The 14,921-nt window shown below is 38.7% G+C and overlaps 1 protein-coding gene across 2 annotated transcripts in view; it reads left to right on the top strand.

Moving 5' to 3' along the window:
- The window catches only part of EPM2A (EPM2A glucan phosphatase, laforin), a 98,031-nt gene that overhangs the window by 76,606 nt on the left and 6,504 nt on the right, over positions 1-14,921 (top strand). Inside the window, exon 3 of one of the 2 annotated variants that reach the window (XM_017503239.2) lies at positions 10,387-10,628. The exons of the other annotated variant lie outside the window; for it this stretch is intronic. Within the exon in view, the coding sequence (XP_017358728.1) occupies positions 10,387-10,628 (242 nt within the window). The remainder of the gene's footprint in view (positions 1-10,386; positions 10,629-14,921) is intronic. 2 annotated transcript variants of the gene reach the window in all.

The following is a 14,921-nucleotide window of genomic DNA, read 5'->3' as shown; positions in this document are numbered from 1 at the left end:
AAAAAGAAAAAAGGAAGAAAAAAGAAACTGTATGGTAAACTGTGAAACAGCAATTGTGCCGGGTGGGAGTCAGTAGGTGCAGTGGGTGCTGGGTCTCTGGCCGCTGGAGTGAATTCTCTTAATAAGAGTCTATGGATAGTTTATATTGTTTAAGGGACAAATGAACTTGATATCAGAAAATCTGAGGTCCATACTCTTCTACTTATATGAGAATGCCAAGCTTAGATGAGATTTCCACACAATTAACCCCATTTGTGAATGCGGAATAAATGCCCTTAAAAGTTTTGCCAGGGCTGAGCACAATGGCTCATACTGCCTGTAATCCTAGCACTTTGAGAGGCCAAGGAGGGTGGATTGCTTGAGCTCATGAGTTCGAGACCAGCCTGAGCAACATGGTGAATCCCTGTCTCTACAAAAAATACAAAAACTAGCAGGCGTGGTGGTGCATACCTGAAGTCCCAGCTACTTGGGAGGCTGAGGCAGGAGGATTGCTTGAGCCTGGGAGGCAGAGGTTGCAGTCAGCTGAGATCATGCCACTGCGTTCCAGCCTGGGTGATAGAACCAGACCATGTCTCAAAAAAAAAAAAGTTTTGGCAGGATGGTAGCTTATACCTGTAATCCCAGTGACCTGGGAGGCTGAAGCAGAACAGTTGGGAGGTGGGGAGTGCGAGATTAGCATGGGCGGCATAGCAAGACCTCGTCTCCAAAAAAGTAGAAAAAAAATTACCTGGGCATTATGGCACATGCCTGTAGTCCTACTTGGGAGGCTGATGTGGGAGGATCACTTGAGCCCAGGAATTCGAGGTTGCAGCAACCCATGATTGTATCGTATTCCAGCCTGGGCAATAGAGGGAGACCCTGTCTCATCAACAACAACAACAAAACTTGAAAATACTGAAACATTTGCATAAGACAGGAGGGAAATGTCAATGTCCTGGGCTATGAAATGTGGAAGAGGCAATTGTAATTGATAAAAACTTAAGATCAATTTTTACCAATTAAGCACTTCATGCAATAGAAGCTAGTTATGTTCAGTAGAGGAGATGATCTTAACAAAAACTGTATTCTGAAGACCTTGCCATGATGAATTAACTGCACACAGGAATGTGTGTAACAAAATGCACTCACATGACAATTAGAGATACCAACTTAAATATTGACAGTTTCAGTTTGGGTAGGATTGGTACTTAATTCTCCTTGTGAATTGTATGAGGCTACATGTCTAATTCCTTATTTACAATCTTTCCTAGTTAGTAATAAAGTACACAGATCAAGTATTACTGATGTGTATCTCTTTTCCCATACCTATGGATCTTCAGGATTTTTGGGTAACTTAAGGAGGACAGAGGCCTTTCTGATTTTCACAACCTTGGGAGGTAGTAACTACCATGATTTCTCTCTGGATGTCATAAAGTTTACTCTTAGTACTCTGATTTCAGGCCGAGTGAAAGAAGCAAAACTTCCCAGGGATTTTGGAGGCACCAATATTATAATATTTTTAGTATGCATTTCTCCTCTGTTCCTACCATCCTAATTACTCACATCTCATAGGGAAGAGGAAGCGTTTATCGTTTGTCTTTCTAGAACCTTATCTAATTTTTGACATCCCTGACTGCAGCACTGTTAATTGTGTCAGTTTTCAACCATTTAAATGATTTGATGCCCCATAAATTTTAAGTGTTATGTGTATTTTCCTTAATTTTCAGCATCTGTATATAAAAACAATCTTATGCTGCATTTAAAAATATAGCACAAAAGGAAATTACAGGCTTCTATCAAGAGGCCAGTGAGCACTGTAAGAAAGAGAAAAGGGGAATGATTTAGAACCAACGAAGGTCATTCTCTAAACATAGCCATTTGGTTTCTTGCAGTTTGCTCACTGGGAATTCAAGAAAGAAGGGAAAAGAGATTTTAAAATGATCTATAGTTAATAGAATGTTTTACATTAATGAACCTAGTTAATATTAGCATCAACAATAGAGACACAATGCTTGTCTTGTCTTTGTTTGCTCTAGCAGGAGGATCTAACTTAGTTAACTTTCCAGTATATCTGGACATTATGAACTGTACTGCACTACTGCAATGTACAATAATATAATAGTATTTAGATTAAATTATTAGAGTATTTGTTGATACTCAAGCTGTGGTCCACGGGCCAGCAGCATGGGTGTTACATGGGAGCTCATGAACATTCAGATGCTCAGGCTCCAACTCAGGTGTCCTGCGTCAGTGTCTGCATCTCAGCATGATCTCCAGATGGTTCATCTTCACATGAATATTGGAGATAAACTGGCCCAGATGAATAATCATCATACAACTATCCCAAACTATTTTTTCTTCAGAAAATTATAATGTTGTTGCTCAAAGTACTTAATAGAATCCCCTTTTATCCCAGGGATTCCTTGTATTTCGACAAATTAAATAGTTGACAGTGAAAGAGACATTAACATTAAAAAAGGAAAATCATGATCTTTTCATTTTCCAACTGTCTTGTTTTCTAAATTCATTTTTGTTTTGGAGCTGAAATAAAGACCTACAAGTCCAAAGAATAACTTAAAAAAATTCTCTTTAGTGATTTGATTACATAAATAAATCTGTTTCATTGTGTACTAGTTCGTCTACAGTGGTATTTCTATGTGAGTTAAATGTAAACCATAAATTATAATATGAATTAAATTTAACTCATAAAGTATAAGTTAAATTTGGCCCATAAATTTGTTGGGCCACATATCCAGTGTATAAAGTTTTACTTCAATCAAACCCTACTTTATTAACATTTCCATAATAAAAATAAAAATTTGAAGGAAAAAAAGGAATTGAATAGTTTGATATTATCAAGCTTTGGCACATGCAGGCCATTAACATGATGCCTAATAAATAAAATGTTGATGAACTCTGAGTCTTGTAAAAATATATAGTAAAGAAACTTGTAGATACTAGTTTTATTGAGCGTAGACCTGATTAAGAAAATTTAGATTATAATATTGCACTAGTAACTTTGGAGTCACATTTCAATCCTCACTTTTCCTCAACAATTGCATCCAATTGATGTGCGAGTTCTGTTGGTTCTACTGCCAAAGTACATCTTGAACTTACCCACCTCTCTCTGTCTGCACCACTAACTGTATTCCGAGCCATCCCCCTCCAAAAGGTCTTCCCTCCTCCTCTCTAGTCTCTGCTATACCCCCTGCCCAATCAAAGTTACATATCACAGCCAGAGTCACCATTTAAAAGCTCTGAGTCCATGTCACTCCTCTGCTTAAAAACCCTTCATTGGCTTTTCAATGCTTTTATATTAGTATATAAATTCCCTAGCCTATCAATAAGGCATTGCATGGTCGTTTTAATTTATCTCATCTCACATTCTTCCTTGTTCACCACACTCCATGTTCCCAGGTTTCTTGCAGTTCCTAAAGTATACTTGACTCTCTTGCTTTAAGGACTTTGTGTGTCTGCATCTTCTGATGTCAGATCTCAGTTTTAATGTCACCTTTTCAGAGAGCACATTCCTGTCTTATCAGAAATCTCACTCCCCTGTAAATCTCTATTTTTAAATCCATATTTATGTCCTTAAAAGCACATTACAGATTAATTCTATCTAATGTAGGCATTTGGTAAATGTATTTGTTTGTTACCTGTCTTCCTCAAAGAATGCAGGCTCCAATGAAGGCATCCTTTGCCTTGCTTACTGTTGCTCACTATTGGTTGTTGAATTAATGCCAAAAAGCAGGCATCATTTCATATTTGTTGAAGTGACAGAATGACTTTAACACAAATACAAAAAATGTCACATGTTTAATTTTTTATTCCTTGGTCTTTTGTGGATCCTAATTAAATATGCAAGAGATTGATTTTAAACAAGTCTTTTCAAATTCACTAAGTAAAAAAAAAAATTAAATACGGCAGTTTAACTTTTCAAGGAATTCTTAGCATTGGAAACAACATTAACACACCAAGAGTCTATTTTCAAGGTACATTTGTTTAAATCTGTATGAAGGTAACCAAGTCCTAGCCTGGTTATTTTCCTCAGTCTTTGTGCTGCCTCGTGGTTGCCTGTAAGGAAGCAAAGGGCACTGGTTGCCTTATTTACTACTATGATCTGTTGATATGGCATATAAATAAAATTAGCATAACCTCAAAAAGAAGAGGGCTAACCTCTCCTGGACTCAGAGTCTTAAGAAGTTGTGAGTCTGAGAGACTGTGCTCTTACATTAAGGGATTGTCCTTTGAGGTTTATTCTCTGAGAGCCATGTAAGAGGATCTAGGACTAGACACCCCAGAACTTCAGTACCAAATCATTAGAAGAAGGGGCCCACATATTTCAGTGATTTTAGTTGGGGGTCTGCGGATCTTTTCCTCCATGTGGGAGGTGCTCAGGTGATAGATGGAAGGACCTCAGTGAAGGAAGGAAGAAGGGTAGTATTGGGTAAAGAGAGCATTTGGGAACCATCGTCAAATGTTAGTTGTATTTACAAGAATTCCAAATGTTAGGATAAATGATGAAAAAGATCTATTACAATGCTTTAAGGACATCTGCTGTATGGATATTTGAAAAGAGTCTGGATGTCTGAATGAATCAATGTTAAGCCTGAATGTTTAGACTTTTATTGGCTTGCTAGGGCTGCTTTAACAAAGTGCCACAGACAGTGTGGCTTAAACAATAGCAACTTATTATTTCACAGTTCTGGAAGCTGCTGGTCTGAAATCAAGGTGTCCACAGGGTTGACTTTTTCTGAGGGCCTAGTGGCAGCATCTGTTTGAAGCCATCTTCTCCCTGCATCTTCATAGTGTCTTCCTTCTATGTCTGTGTTCAAACTCCCCATTCTTGTAAGGACACTAGTCATTAGGGATTAGTGCTTACTCTAATGACCTCGGTTTAACTTGATTACCTCTGTAGAGAGTCTGTTTCCAAATACAGTCACATTCTTGAGTTCCTAAGGGTTAGGACTTTAACATAGGAGTTTGGGGAGGGGGATGCAATTCAATCCATATAGGCCTTTATAATTAATTTAATGATATAGCATTTTATAATATGGAAAAAGAGCATTGTGTCAAAAATTATTTGCATTCATATGGCTGTAAACTACATAGCACATCCCCAAAATGTAAGAAATGAACTGTACTTAACAGAAATTAACATGTGCTCTATATACATAGTCTATGACTCATAAGCAAACTATAATAAAACTATGTTTTAATAAAGAAGCTAATTAGTATCTCTTTCTGAATTGGAATTTGTCTTTGAGCAGTTATTCAGCCTTAACTGGAGCCTGTTATAAGCACCCTTTTGGGGTAGAGGTTTAGTATTAATAACTTAACACTGGATGCTAGAGGGCAAATTTTCAGCGGAAGGAGCTGTATGTGCTACTGAAGCCTGGAGCTTACTAGAGGTTGATTTTAATGTTTCTCTTGCTTTCCCACTAATGAGATCTAAATTATAGGACTGATAGAATTTTTTTCACTTTACTCATTATTTAAAAGCCAGATCACATTTTAATTTCTAATTGAATTGCCCATAAAATATTAAATAAGATAAATGCAGCACAGTTATCCAACTTAGGAAATGTGCTTTTTGTTTCTTTGCTTTTAAATTCTTAGCTGGGTTTTGTGAAGAGCTTCAGCAAAATCTCTTTTCTCTGTTTTTGAAATGGTGCTCCGTTTGTATGGCTAGGAAGAGGGCACTGCAGTTCAGCAGTTGGGGTCTTTAGGTGTGATGAGTAAACAAAAGCTGATTCCATTATTCCTGTGGTTTGTCTTATCTTTTTTTCTTTCTATGGACACAAAATAATGCTAATTTTCACCTTCAGGAAAAGGTTATTCTGCCATTTCTCATGGCCATTAGTGATGGAAGCTCTAATATGAAGTCCTTAGAATGGACTTCTCTCTCAATACCTTTTGTCCTTTTGATACCCACAGGGTATCCTGTCGATGCCCTTTGGTAATTTTTGCAAAGTGCTTGGATGCTCATTCTGCCTGATGTACTCATTACTGACAGTGAGGCTTCCTTTGACTGACAGCTGAGGCTCTGATTCGTATGCTTTAGTAGCTGTTGGACTACAGGTCCAAGCCTGGTAAGTGAGACAGATATTGTAATATTATGATGTGATTACCTGGAACCACAAATCCAGATTCACTCAAATGAATTAAATTGATTTTGATTTGCAATCCAAGAAAGTAAGGTTCTAGAATGTCAGCCATCTATTCTTTCACCTGGTCTTTAGCTAAGTTAAATACTAACCAGATTATATATAAATAAAATCTGTCCTAGTAGTAATATTATATTATATTATATATAAATAAAATAGTAGTAATACTACTAGGACAGATTTTATTTATATATAGTCTGGTTATAGCACAGCAGAAATAGTCAAAACCCTAGTTTAATAATTTTTTTCTACAAAAGTATATTCTTATGCATAGGACTATATTAAATATTTGCTGTGACTCAGAAATAGATTTAGTTTTGACCAGTTAGAAGATACTGTGCATTAGACACATGGATACACATTGTCTCTCACAACAGATAATTTCTTACTCCTCACTACCTAGGAATCATTTGCAGTCTTGACACTATTTTTTGGACAAAGATAAGAACCTAATTTGTAGATATGTCAGACTGAGGAAGCCCATCTTCTCTGATATCCATATTTTTTACTGTTATTAAAAAAAGGTAATGTGCTCTGTATATTAAGCTTCTCATGCGTAGGGAGACCTAGCAAACTGGTGGTTCTGGAATCTGCTGCTTATGTAATCTGGTTAATTTCTAAATCAAACAACCTACATAATTATAGGCCTAACTCCCAGGCCTCTCTGTAAGTATCTCTGAGGTGGATCCTAGTAATAAATGTTTTTATAAAAGTACCTCATGTGACTTGAATGCACAGCCAGGTTTGAGAACTTCTGTCCTGTGTTGACTGAGTAACAGTACCCTTTTGGTTCGGTTGGCGTCTCTACGCATTTCCAAATAGTCTATAGTGGAGCTGCCGGAAATATCTGAGTTCATGATTGATAGTGGATTATTTATGAAATAAGTCTCTGGAAGTTTTATAACGTAATTTATAATTGTAAGGTATAACTTTTATTCCATTATATCTTTGAATTTTGGTATGTCTTACATTACAGCTACTCTTACAGAGAATTTTTATTCTCTAATCTCATATTTCAACAAGCTTCTTTTTACTCTAAAAATTCTGATTTTAAAAATTGTTTGAAATAACACTGATACCAAAATGAGGTGAGATGAGCAAAAATGGATTTTTAATGGTATCAAATTATCCTCTTTTGAATGGATGAGTAAAAGTTTAATTGTATTTTAGAAAGCATCTTCTTCCCCCAGTGAATCCTGTAACGAGAAGTCTATCACCTACTTTTGGAAAGCAAACTGTAGCTGTCTGATTAAGCAGAATCCGTTGATTTGTTTGTTTCCAGCAGACCCAGTCTTTGTCTCTGAGTCCCATATAATGATTCAGTACAAATCACTTTATAACCTTACTTTTCTGTCTTTCAATATAGTGTTTGTTTTCAGAGTTTTATCTTTAGTTGTCTGTCTCCTAGGTTTAGAACATCTTGTTTTAAAATGTCAGAAATTTTAAATATGGACTCTGACTTCCATCATAACTGGATATATTTTAAGGGCTTATTTCCATGAGAAATGTTATGTGTGAAATATATGTGTTAAGGTATCAGCTCTAGGCTTGTTTATCTTTGACTTTTTCTGAGTTTCCCTATCATCTTAAAAACATCTGAAGGCCAGGGCTGAAGGAGATGGTAGAATAACACCTTTTTTAGCAACAACATGCGACTCTATATACTGACTCTGGTTTGGGATATGCTGACTCTGATTTCTTACATTTCAGGCTCAAATGTCCTAATTTACCCTTTGTATATCTCTATGAACTATTCTTAAGCTTTTATGTAATCTTGTATGAAAAATCAGCCAGCCATTTTATTTTGGAATTTACTGACTAGCTAAATACTAACTAGTACTCACTCAAAGAGTGCAATATTCAAGAAAATGCTGAGTAGTATTTGGATTTTAGCTTGCCTGTCATGAATATTCTCTTTAATATTTTACCAGTCCTCTTTAAATTTTTTCCAGTTAAAAAATTCATTACTGTCTTATAATAGGCTCTGTTTCTTGTTTATATGGCTGAAGTGTCCACTTCCCTCCTTTTCAGCTGAGGAGATTTAGTGTGCTCAGTTAAACCCCGAAGTATATATATGGGAGCCCAGCACTGTCACCTTGCTAGGTATCCAGCAGGTTCCTGGGGAAGGGATCTTTAAAGGATCTGGAAAGAGGGATGGGACATCTAGATAGAGGCAGATGTCACTCAATAGCCAGAGGGAAGGTGCAGTCACCAAGCAGGTGTGACGTTTCTCCGAATGCTCAGCTATCCGTGTCCTGGTGAAGCACAGCTCTTGGGCATCCTGCAAGTGTCCTTGCTCAGGGTCTTCCTCTCAGTCCACTGGGTCCAGCAGAGTATGTAAGAATTAACTGGAGTCAGGAATAAGATGAAGACCTTGGATTTCATGCCCCTCTTTCCATCACCATTAAGTCTTCCCTCAATTTCTAACTTTTCTTTTATCATTTTTTTCCCATAATAATCTACAATAAGGATTTCCACAAGGAAATTCCTAATAACTCTTTAGACGAGAACACAGCAGAAAAAGTTTATCTTCTCCCATCGGGGAAGTGGGGCTCAGGCTTTAGACAGATAGTGCCAGATCTTATGAGATAATTTTCATTGAATATGGGTGATGACCACGTGAGAGGATTAATTGGCTTCTCCTGTTAACATCAACAATGACAAACACCACCAAAAGGAAAAAAAGCAAAAAACAAAGCCAGCTTTCATATAAACAATAGAGTATTTCCTATTCTGTAGCATTCAAATGAACAATATCAGAAACAATGAAAAATTAACTAATCTTTACAATGTAATGCAAAGTAAATTACAAAAATAAGTAAATCTCTATAGCTAGACACGAAATCCACTTGCATTTATTGTGCATCTACTGGTTTCAGTCCAATTCAGGTATATTATTTAATTGTATTTATCCTTACAAGATTTTTTATGAGTTATTTTTAGACTCATTCTAAAGACGAGTACACCGACAGGTTAGAGTTGATAAATAACTTGGCCTAGCATCAGACAATTAATACTAAATGTTATATGGAATCTTTTTTTTTTTTTTTTTTAAATTTGAGACGGAGTCTTGGTCTGTCGCCCAGGTTGGAGTGCAGTGGTGTGATCTCTGCTCATTGCAACCTCCACCTCCTGGGTTCACGCAATTCTCAGTCCTTAGCCTTTCCAGGTAGCTGGGATTACAGGGATGCGCCACCATGCCTGGCTAATTTTTGTAATTTTATTAGAGAGGAGGTTTCTGCCACATTCGGTGGGCTGGTCTGGAACTCCTGGCCTCAAGCAGTTCCAGCCTTGGCCTCCCCAAGTGCTGGATTACAAGTGTGAGCCACTGCACCCGGCCTGTTTTTGTTTTTTTCCTCTTTTCCTGTTGGCTGCTGTCAATGCTGTTAACAGAAGTCAATTGCCCAGTTCTCTAATGTCAGCATTAACCATCCTCAGTGAGAATATCTCACAAGATCCAGCATTGTCTTTCTAAAACTTGAGTTCTGCTTACCTGCAGGAGAGGATACATGTATTTTATTTTATTCTTTTTCTGCTTGGGTTCCTGCTAAAGGGTTATTAAAAATTTTCTGAGTTTTTAACTTTTTCATTTCATTATTTTTTTCCACAATAAACCTCAATGAGAATTTCCAAAAGGAAATTATGTTGCGATTTCTCCTTCTTACCTTGCAGTGTTATATGAAACCTATAGAACACTGCTGGGTACTAATGGAATTAATTGTGACTCTAATTTTATTTAAAAGAAGTCGGTTGTTGGTTAGCTTCAGCTCTTTAGCATATTTAAAAAGTCTCATACTATTTGAAATTTTTACATAGACTTTTAAACTGGAATGCCTTCTGAAATTTGTTTTTCAGAATTTATTTATATAATTATAGGAATTTTCACCTTTAATTTGTTAGTATTTGAAGTCTATGGATGGGTTTTTATCATGTTGAACCATATATGCATTTATGGAATAGGCACAACTTGGTAGACTTATTTTAACATATTGCTTGATTTCGTTTGCAAATGTCCATTTCCTGGCGTTCTAGTTAATTGAATTACTTGCTTTCCCTAAAGCATCAACGCTTTAGTGTTCTTTCTTTCCATAATAACATTGGTGCTCACATTCCAAAATATCTCGCTTTTTCTGTGCCAGCCTTAAAGGTTAGTTATATTTTAATACTACATGTTTTATGCAGCTCCTTAAAACTCAAATCAGAACTACTAGTAATAGTTGACTCCATATGTTCTCATTAGAATTCTACCGAATATCTGGCTGGGTAGCTGCCCTCGTCAAGTGGAACATGTAACCATCAAACTGAAGCATGAATTGGGGATTACAGCTGTAATGAATTTCCAGACTGAATGGGATATTGTACAGAATTCCTCAGGCTGTAACCGCTACCCAGAGCCCATGACTGCAGACACTATGATTAAACTATATAAGGAAGAAGGCTTGGCCTACATCTGGATGCCAACCCCAGATATGAGCACCGAAGGTAAGGATCAGAAGAACCGTTCTGCCTCCTTGCTGACTGTGTTTCAGAGACACTCTTGCTGGCTCTTTCTTTGTCTGTCTATCTGTCTATAATTTAATATCTTAAAAATGAATGGTAAAAATGAAAAAATATAAGATTTTAGATTTAATATATATAATGCATATGTTTTTGACACTGTGGCTAAGATTCTGTTTAATGTGGCTTCTTTAATTTGTTTATTCATTGAACACATATTTATTGTGTACTGGGTACATGGTATTATGCTGGTATGCTGGTAAAGCATACACAACCGTAAAGAAAGACGGGCATGCCGTCTGCCCCCACAGAGCTCATAGTCCTATAGGGATGGCAAATGTTAATTACATGTCTAAAAATAGAATTTTAAAACTGATGATTTTTTTTTAATTAGAAAAATACATAGATATTGCTATGAGATGATGTACAGGTAACCAGGCCAAGGAAGGGGGGTCAAAGAGGGATTTCTTGGAAAGTAGTGTTTGGGCTAAGATCTGAGGGAGGGCTGGAGGAAGAGTGAGTAGAGAGAGTGTCCCAGGCAGAAGCAGCGACTTAAAAGAATTCTTGTGGCAGGAGAGAGCATAGAGCGTTGCAAAAACTCAAAGACCAATGTGGCTATGGATCAGAGAATGAGGAAAAATGATCTTGCAGTATTTGAGTGACAAAAAGGGCTTTAGACGCTATCCTATAGCAGGAAGAAGCAGTTGTGCAGTAAGACTAGTTCCACGCTAGTTACGGCACAGAGAGGAAGGGGTCAGAGGAGTGAGGACTGTGCTGGAGAAGGGTTATGCGCCGCAAGAGCGCATTCCGAACAGCGACAAAGGGAGGCTGCCTGAACGCCATGGCACTTGAGGTGGGCATGGCTTTGATAGGTAGATGTGGAGGGAGAACGGTACGCTAGTGGGGAGCAGAAGCACAGGCCACGGCACAAAAGCATGGAATTTTGGAGGGATGATATGGATTTTAGCCTGGTTGTAGAATAGGGTACTTGTTGGAATGGGAATAACTAGTCAGTGGAGGAGAGAACCAAGTTACACCGATAGTATGACGCCGCTGTCAGCAGGGGGCAGCAGAGAGCTTTGGAAACGGCAGAGGCTGAGGAGTTTGGTGACCTCCTGTCCTGGGGAAAGAAGAACGGTGATGTCCAGCTCAGAGATGTTTCTATCTTTAGCCCTCTTCCCCCAAATGTATATTATGTACAAAACACTCTCCTAAGCAATTTACAAGAATTAGCTTATTTAATTCTCATAATAAGACTCCAGGCAGATATTGTAGTTGTCTCTATTTTGCATAGAAAGAGACTGAGATACAAAAAAGTTATTGCCCATGTCATAGAAGTAAAAAGAGGCGCATTCTCAATTTCGAGGCTGGCAGTCAGGCCCAGAGCATTGCTTCAGAGAGCAGCTTTACCAGCTATGAAGCATCTCCCTGAGTTCTCACACAGATGCTTCAGGCAGGTTCTTCAGACCCATGCAATTTCAACCCCTTATGTTCACGATCATCTGGAGTTAGGCAAAGCCTATAAATTGCAAGGGAAGTAGCTTGTCTCACCAAGAGTGAAAGGTCTGCAAGACAGACGACAATGAGGACCACAGGAAACCTATGTCCCCGGGCCTCGCCCACCTCCGCCCTTTATGGAGATCAGGTGGTCTTCCTGGCCAGGCTGGTCCCATTTGTGGGTCTGTGTCTAAGCTAAATCGTCACTGGGGATGGGGTATAATTTTTGCTCCTGAAGGTGGAGAGAGCTGTTGACAGTCTGGTTATTCCTCTTGGTAACCTGATCTAAGGAAGCACGATTTAGCTGTAAGAGCGCTGCCCTTCTTCAAGGAAGAAAAAAAGAAAAACAAAAACAGCTTCATTTGCAAAGATGCACACTGGTTGAATCTGGGTGATATTCACCTTGTCCAGCTGGTTTTCCTGGTTTCAGAACAGAGAAGACAGGATTTGCAGGACCGTAGCTTCCAGAGAGCACTTTGATGTTAGCATTTCTGAATCCGATTTGACAGCATTGTTATCCCGTTGGAGAATGATGTGAGATGAGGCTGGGAGAAGCTGGGCTGCCAGCCGTGCCATGCATCCCCCGCCCTCCGACCCCAGCACACACACTGATTACCTTAAGGCTTTGCTGACAGATAGGTAATTTGCTGGATAGTTTTGGACTCTGCAGAAGCCGGAGGGAAAACTGTATCCCCAAGGACCCATTGTAGTTCTATTCACACCTTTTTGGGGTCAGTGAGTCACCAGGTCACAGTTGTATCTGTTAGTGTGCAGCGTCACTTCTTCCAGGCTGAGACAGTGGGGCAGCCTGAGAGCTGCAGAATGCAAGCTCCCATTTGATAAAGGGCCAGCTGTAAGACCCACTCATGGATTTCTTTGGCCTTGGTCTAACCTGGGGGAGTAACTGAAGGATTAATGACCACTTCTGTATGACAGGGGAGCTTTTCACAAATAGACCAATCTCTGTGGTTTACAGTATTAGCCCAATGAGTTCATAGATTAATCAGCTGAATATTTTTTAGAACTCTAGAGAAAAACCCAGTTGGAAGTGTTTTGAGCTGCAGCATTATGCTGTCAGCTGAAGTCTGAGAAAGACAGTTTGTTAGGCTTGACTGTCACCGCTGGTTGTCACAGACCTGTTACAATCTATCGTGCCATCGATCCTTACTCTTGTACACTTTGTCGTGCATGGAAGGGTGGTGTAGATTTCTTTTTTTTTTTTATCTTTTATAAAAATTTTGGCTTGTGTCTTTCACGTAGGAAATGAAAATCTGCCAAATCTAACACTCACCTGAAAAAACAAAATCAAACAAATCTGCTCATTAAAATTTTCTTCGCATAGAAGATGTCCAGGTTGTTTTGACCTCTGTCCATGCGGCGCTATTTATAACCAGTGTCTACCCTTGCTTCCCAAATGAGTTCATATGCTTTGCGAAGTCCTCTGTTGTCCAAGTCTGACTTCTTTCCCCTCACTCAACACACTGAATTCAGCCTGCCATCACACAGAGATGCTGACCTTGGAGCCAGGACACCTCGGCATAAGCCTTGTCGCCACTGGGTAGCTGGGAGGATATCGCAGGCTGGTTCCTGCATCAGGAACACGAGGATAGGAATTTCCACCCGACAGGACTATAACAGTAGAATAAGGTGATTGATATGAAAGGGCTTTGAAAATCACAAAGTTGAGACTGTAGGATTAGTTTCAAGTCTTTTAAGTTTCTACCAAAGGATGTTATAGATAAGATGAACCCTATCTATATTACACTTCAAAGATAGAAAAAAAAGATATGCCCCCATGTTATATATTCATCATGTATCTGCTTCTGGAATAAGAAAGGAAAGGGGTGTCTGTGTGTGTGTGTGTGTGTGTGTGTGTGTGTGTGTGTGTGTGTATGTGTGTATGTGTGTGTGTGAGAGAGAGAGAGAAAGAGAAAAAGAGAGAGAGAGAGAGAGAGAGAGAGGGAATTGGAAACGCTGAAAGCTGTGGATTTCTTTCAGGATCAACCTTGGATAAAGCATGTCTTTAGGGCCTTTTGACCCCTCTCCCTTATCTCAGGCCCTAATGCCTAGGCTACTTCACTTGTCCACTCAAATGTTCTGTCCCTCCCTCTCCTCACGACCTTGGCTGGCTCAATAGTGCTTTCAGGAAGCTTTTAATTCTTCCAGACTCAGATTAGCCTGGAACAGTTGTGAGCCACAAGTTAGGTTAGAAGTGTCTAGTAGTGTCTCAGATGAAATAGGGTTTTATTGCTGTTTTTCTAGTCTTGTTTTTATTCCTGCACTTAATTAGTGTGTATGGAGCATCTACTGAGAACTGGGGCCTCTATTAAATTTCAGAGTCAGAAACACAGAGGGTAGAATGTCTTGTTTGACCTGCAGAGGGTTTATAGTTTTTCATCTCAGTTGTCAACATTTAAAGTTTGGAATATTTGACATTAAATGATCGAGTTTTCTGTCTTTTCTTGAGGTTTTATTGTTTTTAAGAATGGAACCGTCTGATCAAATTAAATTCTACGTGGAGCCTATCTATAGCTGCTCTGTTGAGCCTGGTGCGTCAAGGTGAACCCTCCTGGGGACCCTCTTTTTATTCCTTGGTTGGTTATATGTAGGTTAAGCTTCCTAGAGTAGTTTTCTTTTTTTATTATTGCATTTTAGGTTTTGGGGTACATGTGAAGAACATGCAAGATTGTTGCATAGGTACACACATGGCAGTGTGATTTGCTGCCTTCCTCCCCATCACCTATATCTGGCATTTCTCCCCATGCTATCTCTCCCCAACTC

This window comes from Cebus imitator, unplaced genomic scaffold, assembly GCF_001604975.1.
Source record: "Cebus imitator isolate Cc_AM_T3 unplaced genomic scaffold, Cebus_imitator-1.0 Scaffold307, whole genome shotgun sequence".
Taxonomy (NCBI): Eukaryota; Metazoa; Chordata; class Mammalia; order Primates; family Cebidae; genus Cebus; species Cebus imitator.
Note: the sequence above shows the minus strand (reverse complement) of the source record. Positions and strands in the feature narration are given on the sequence as shown.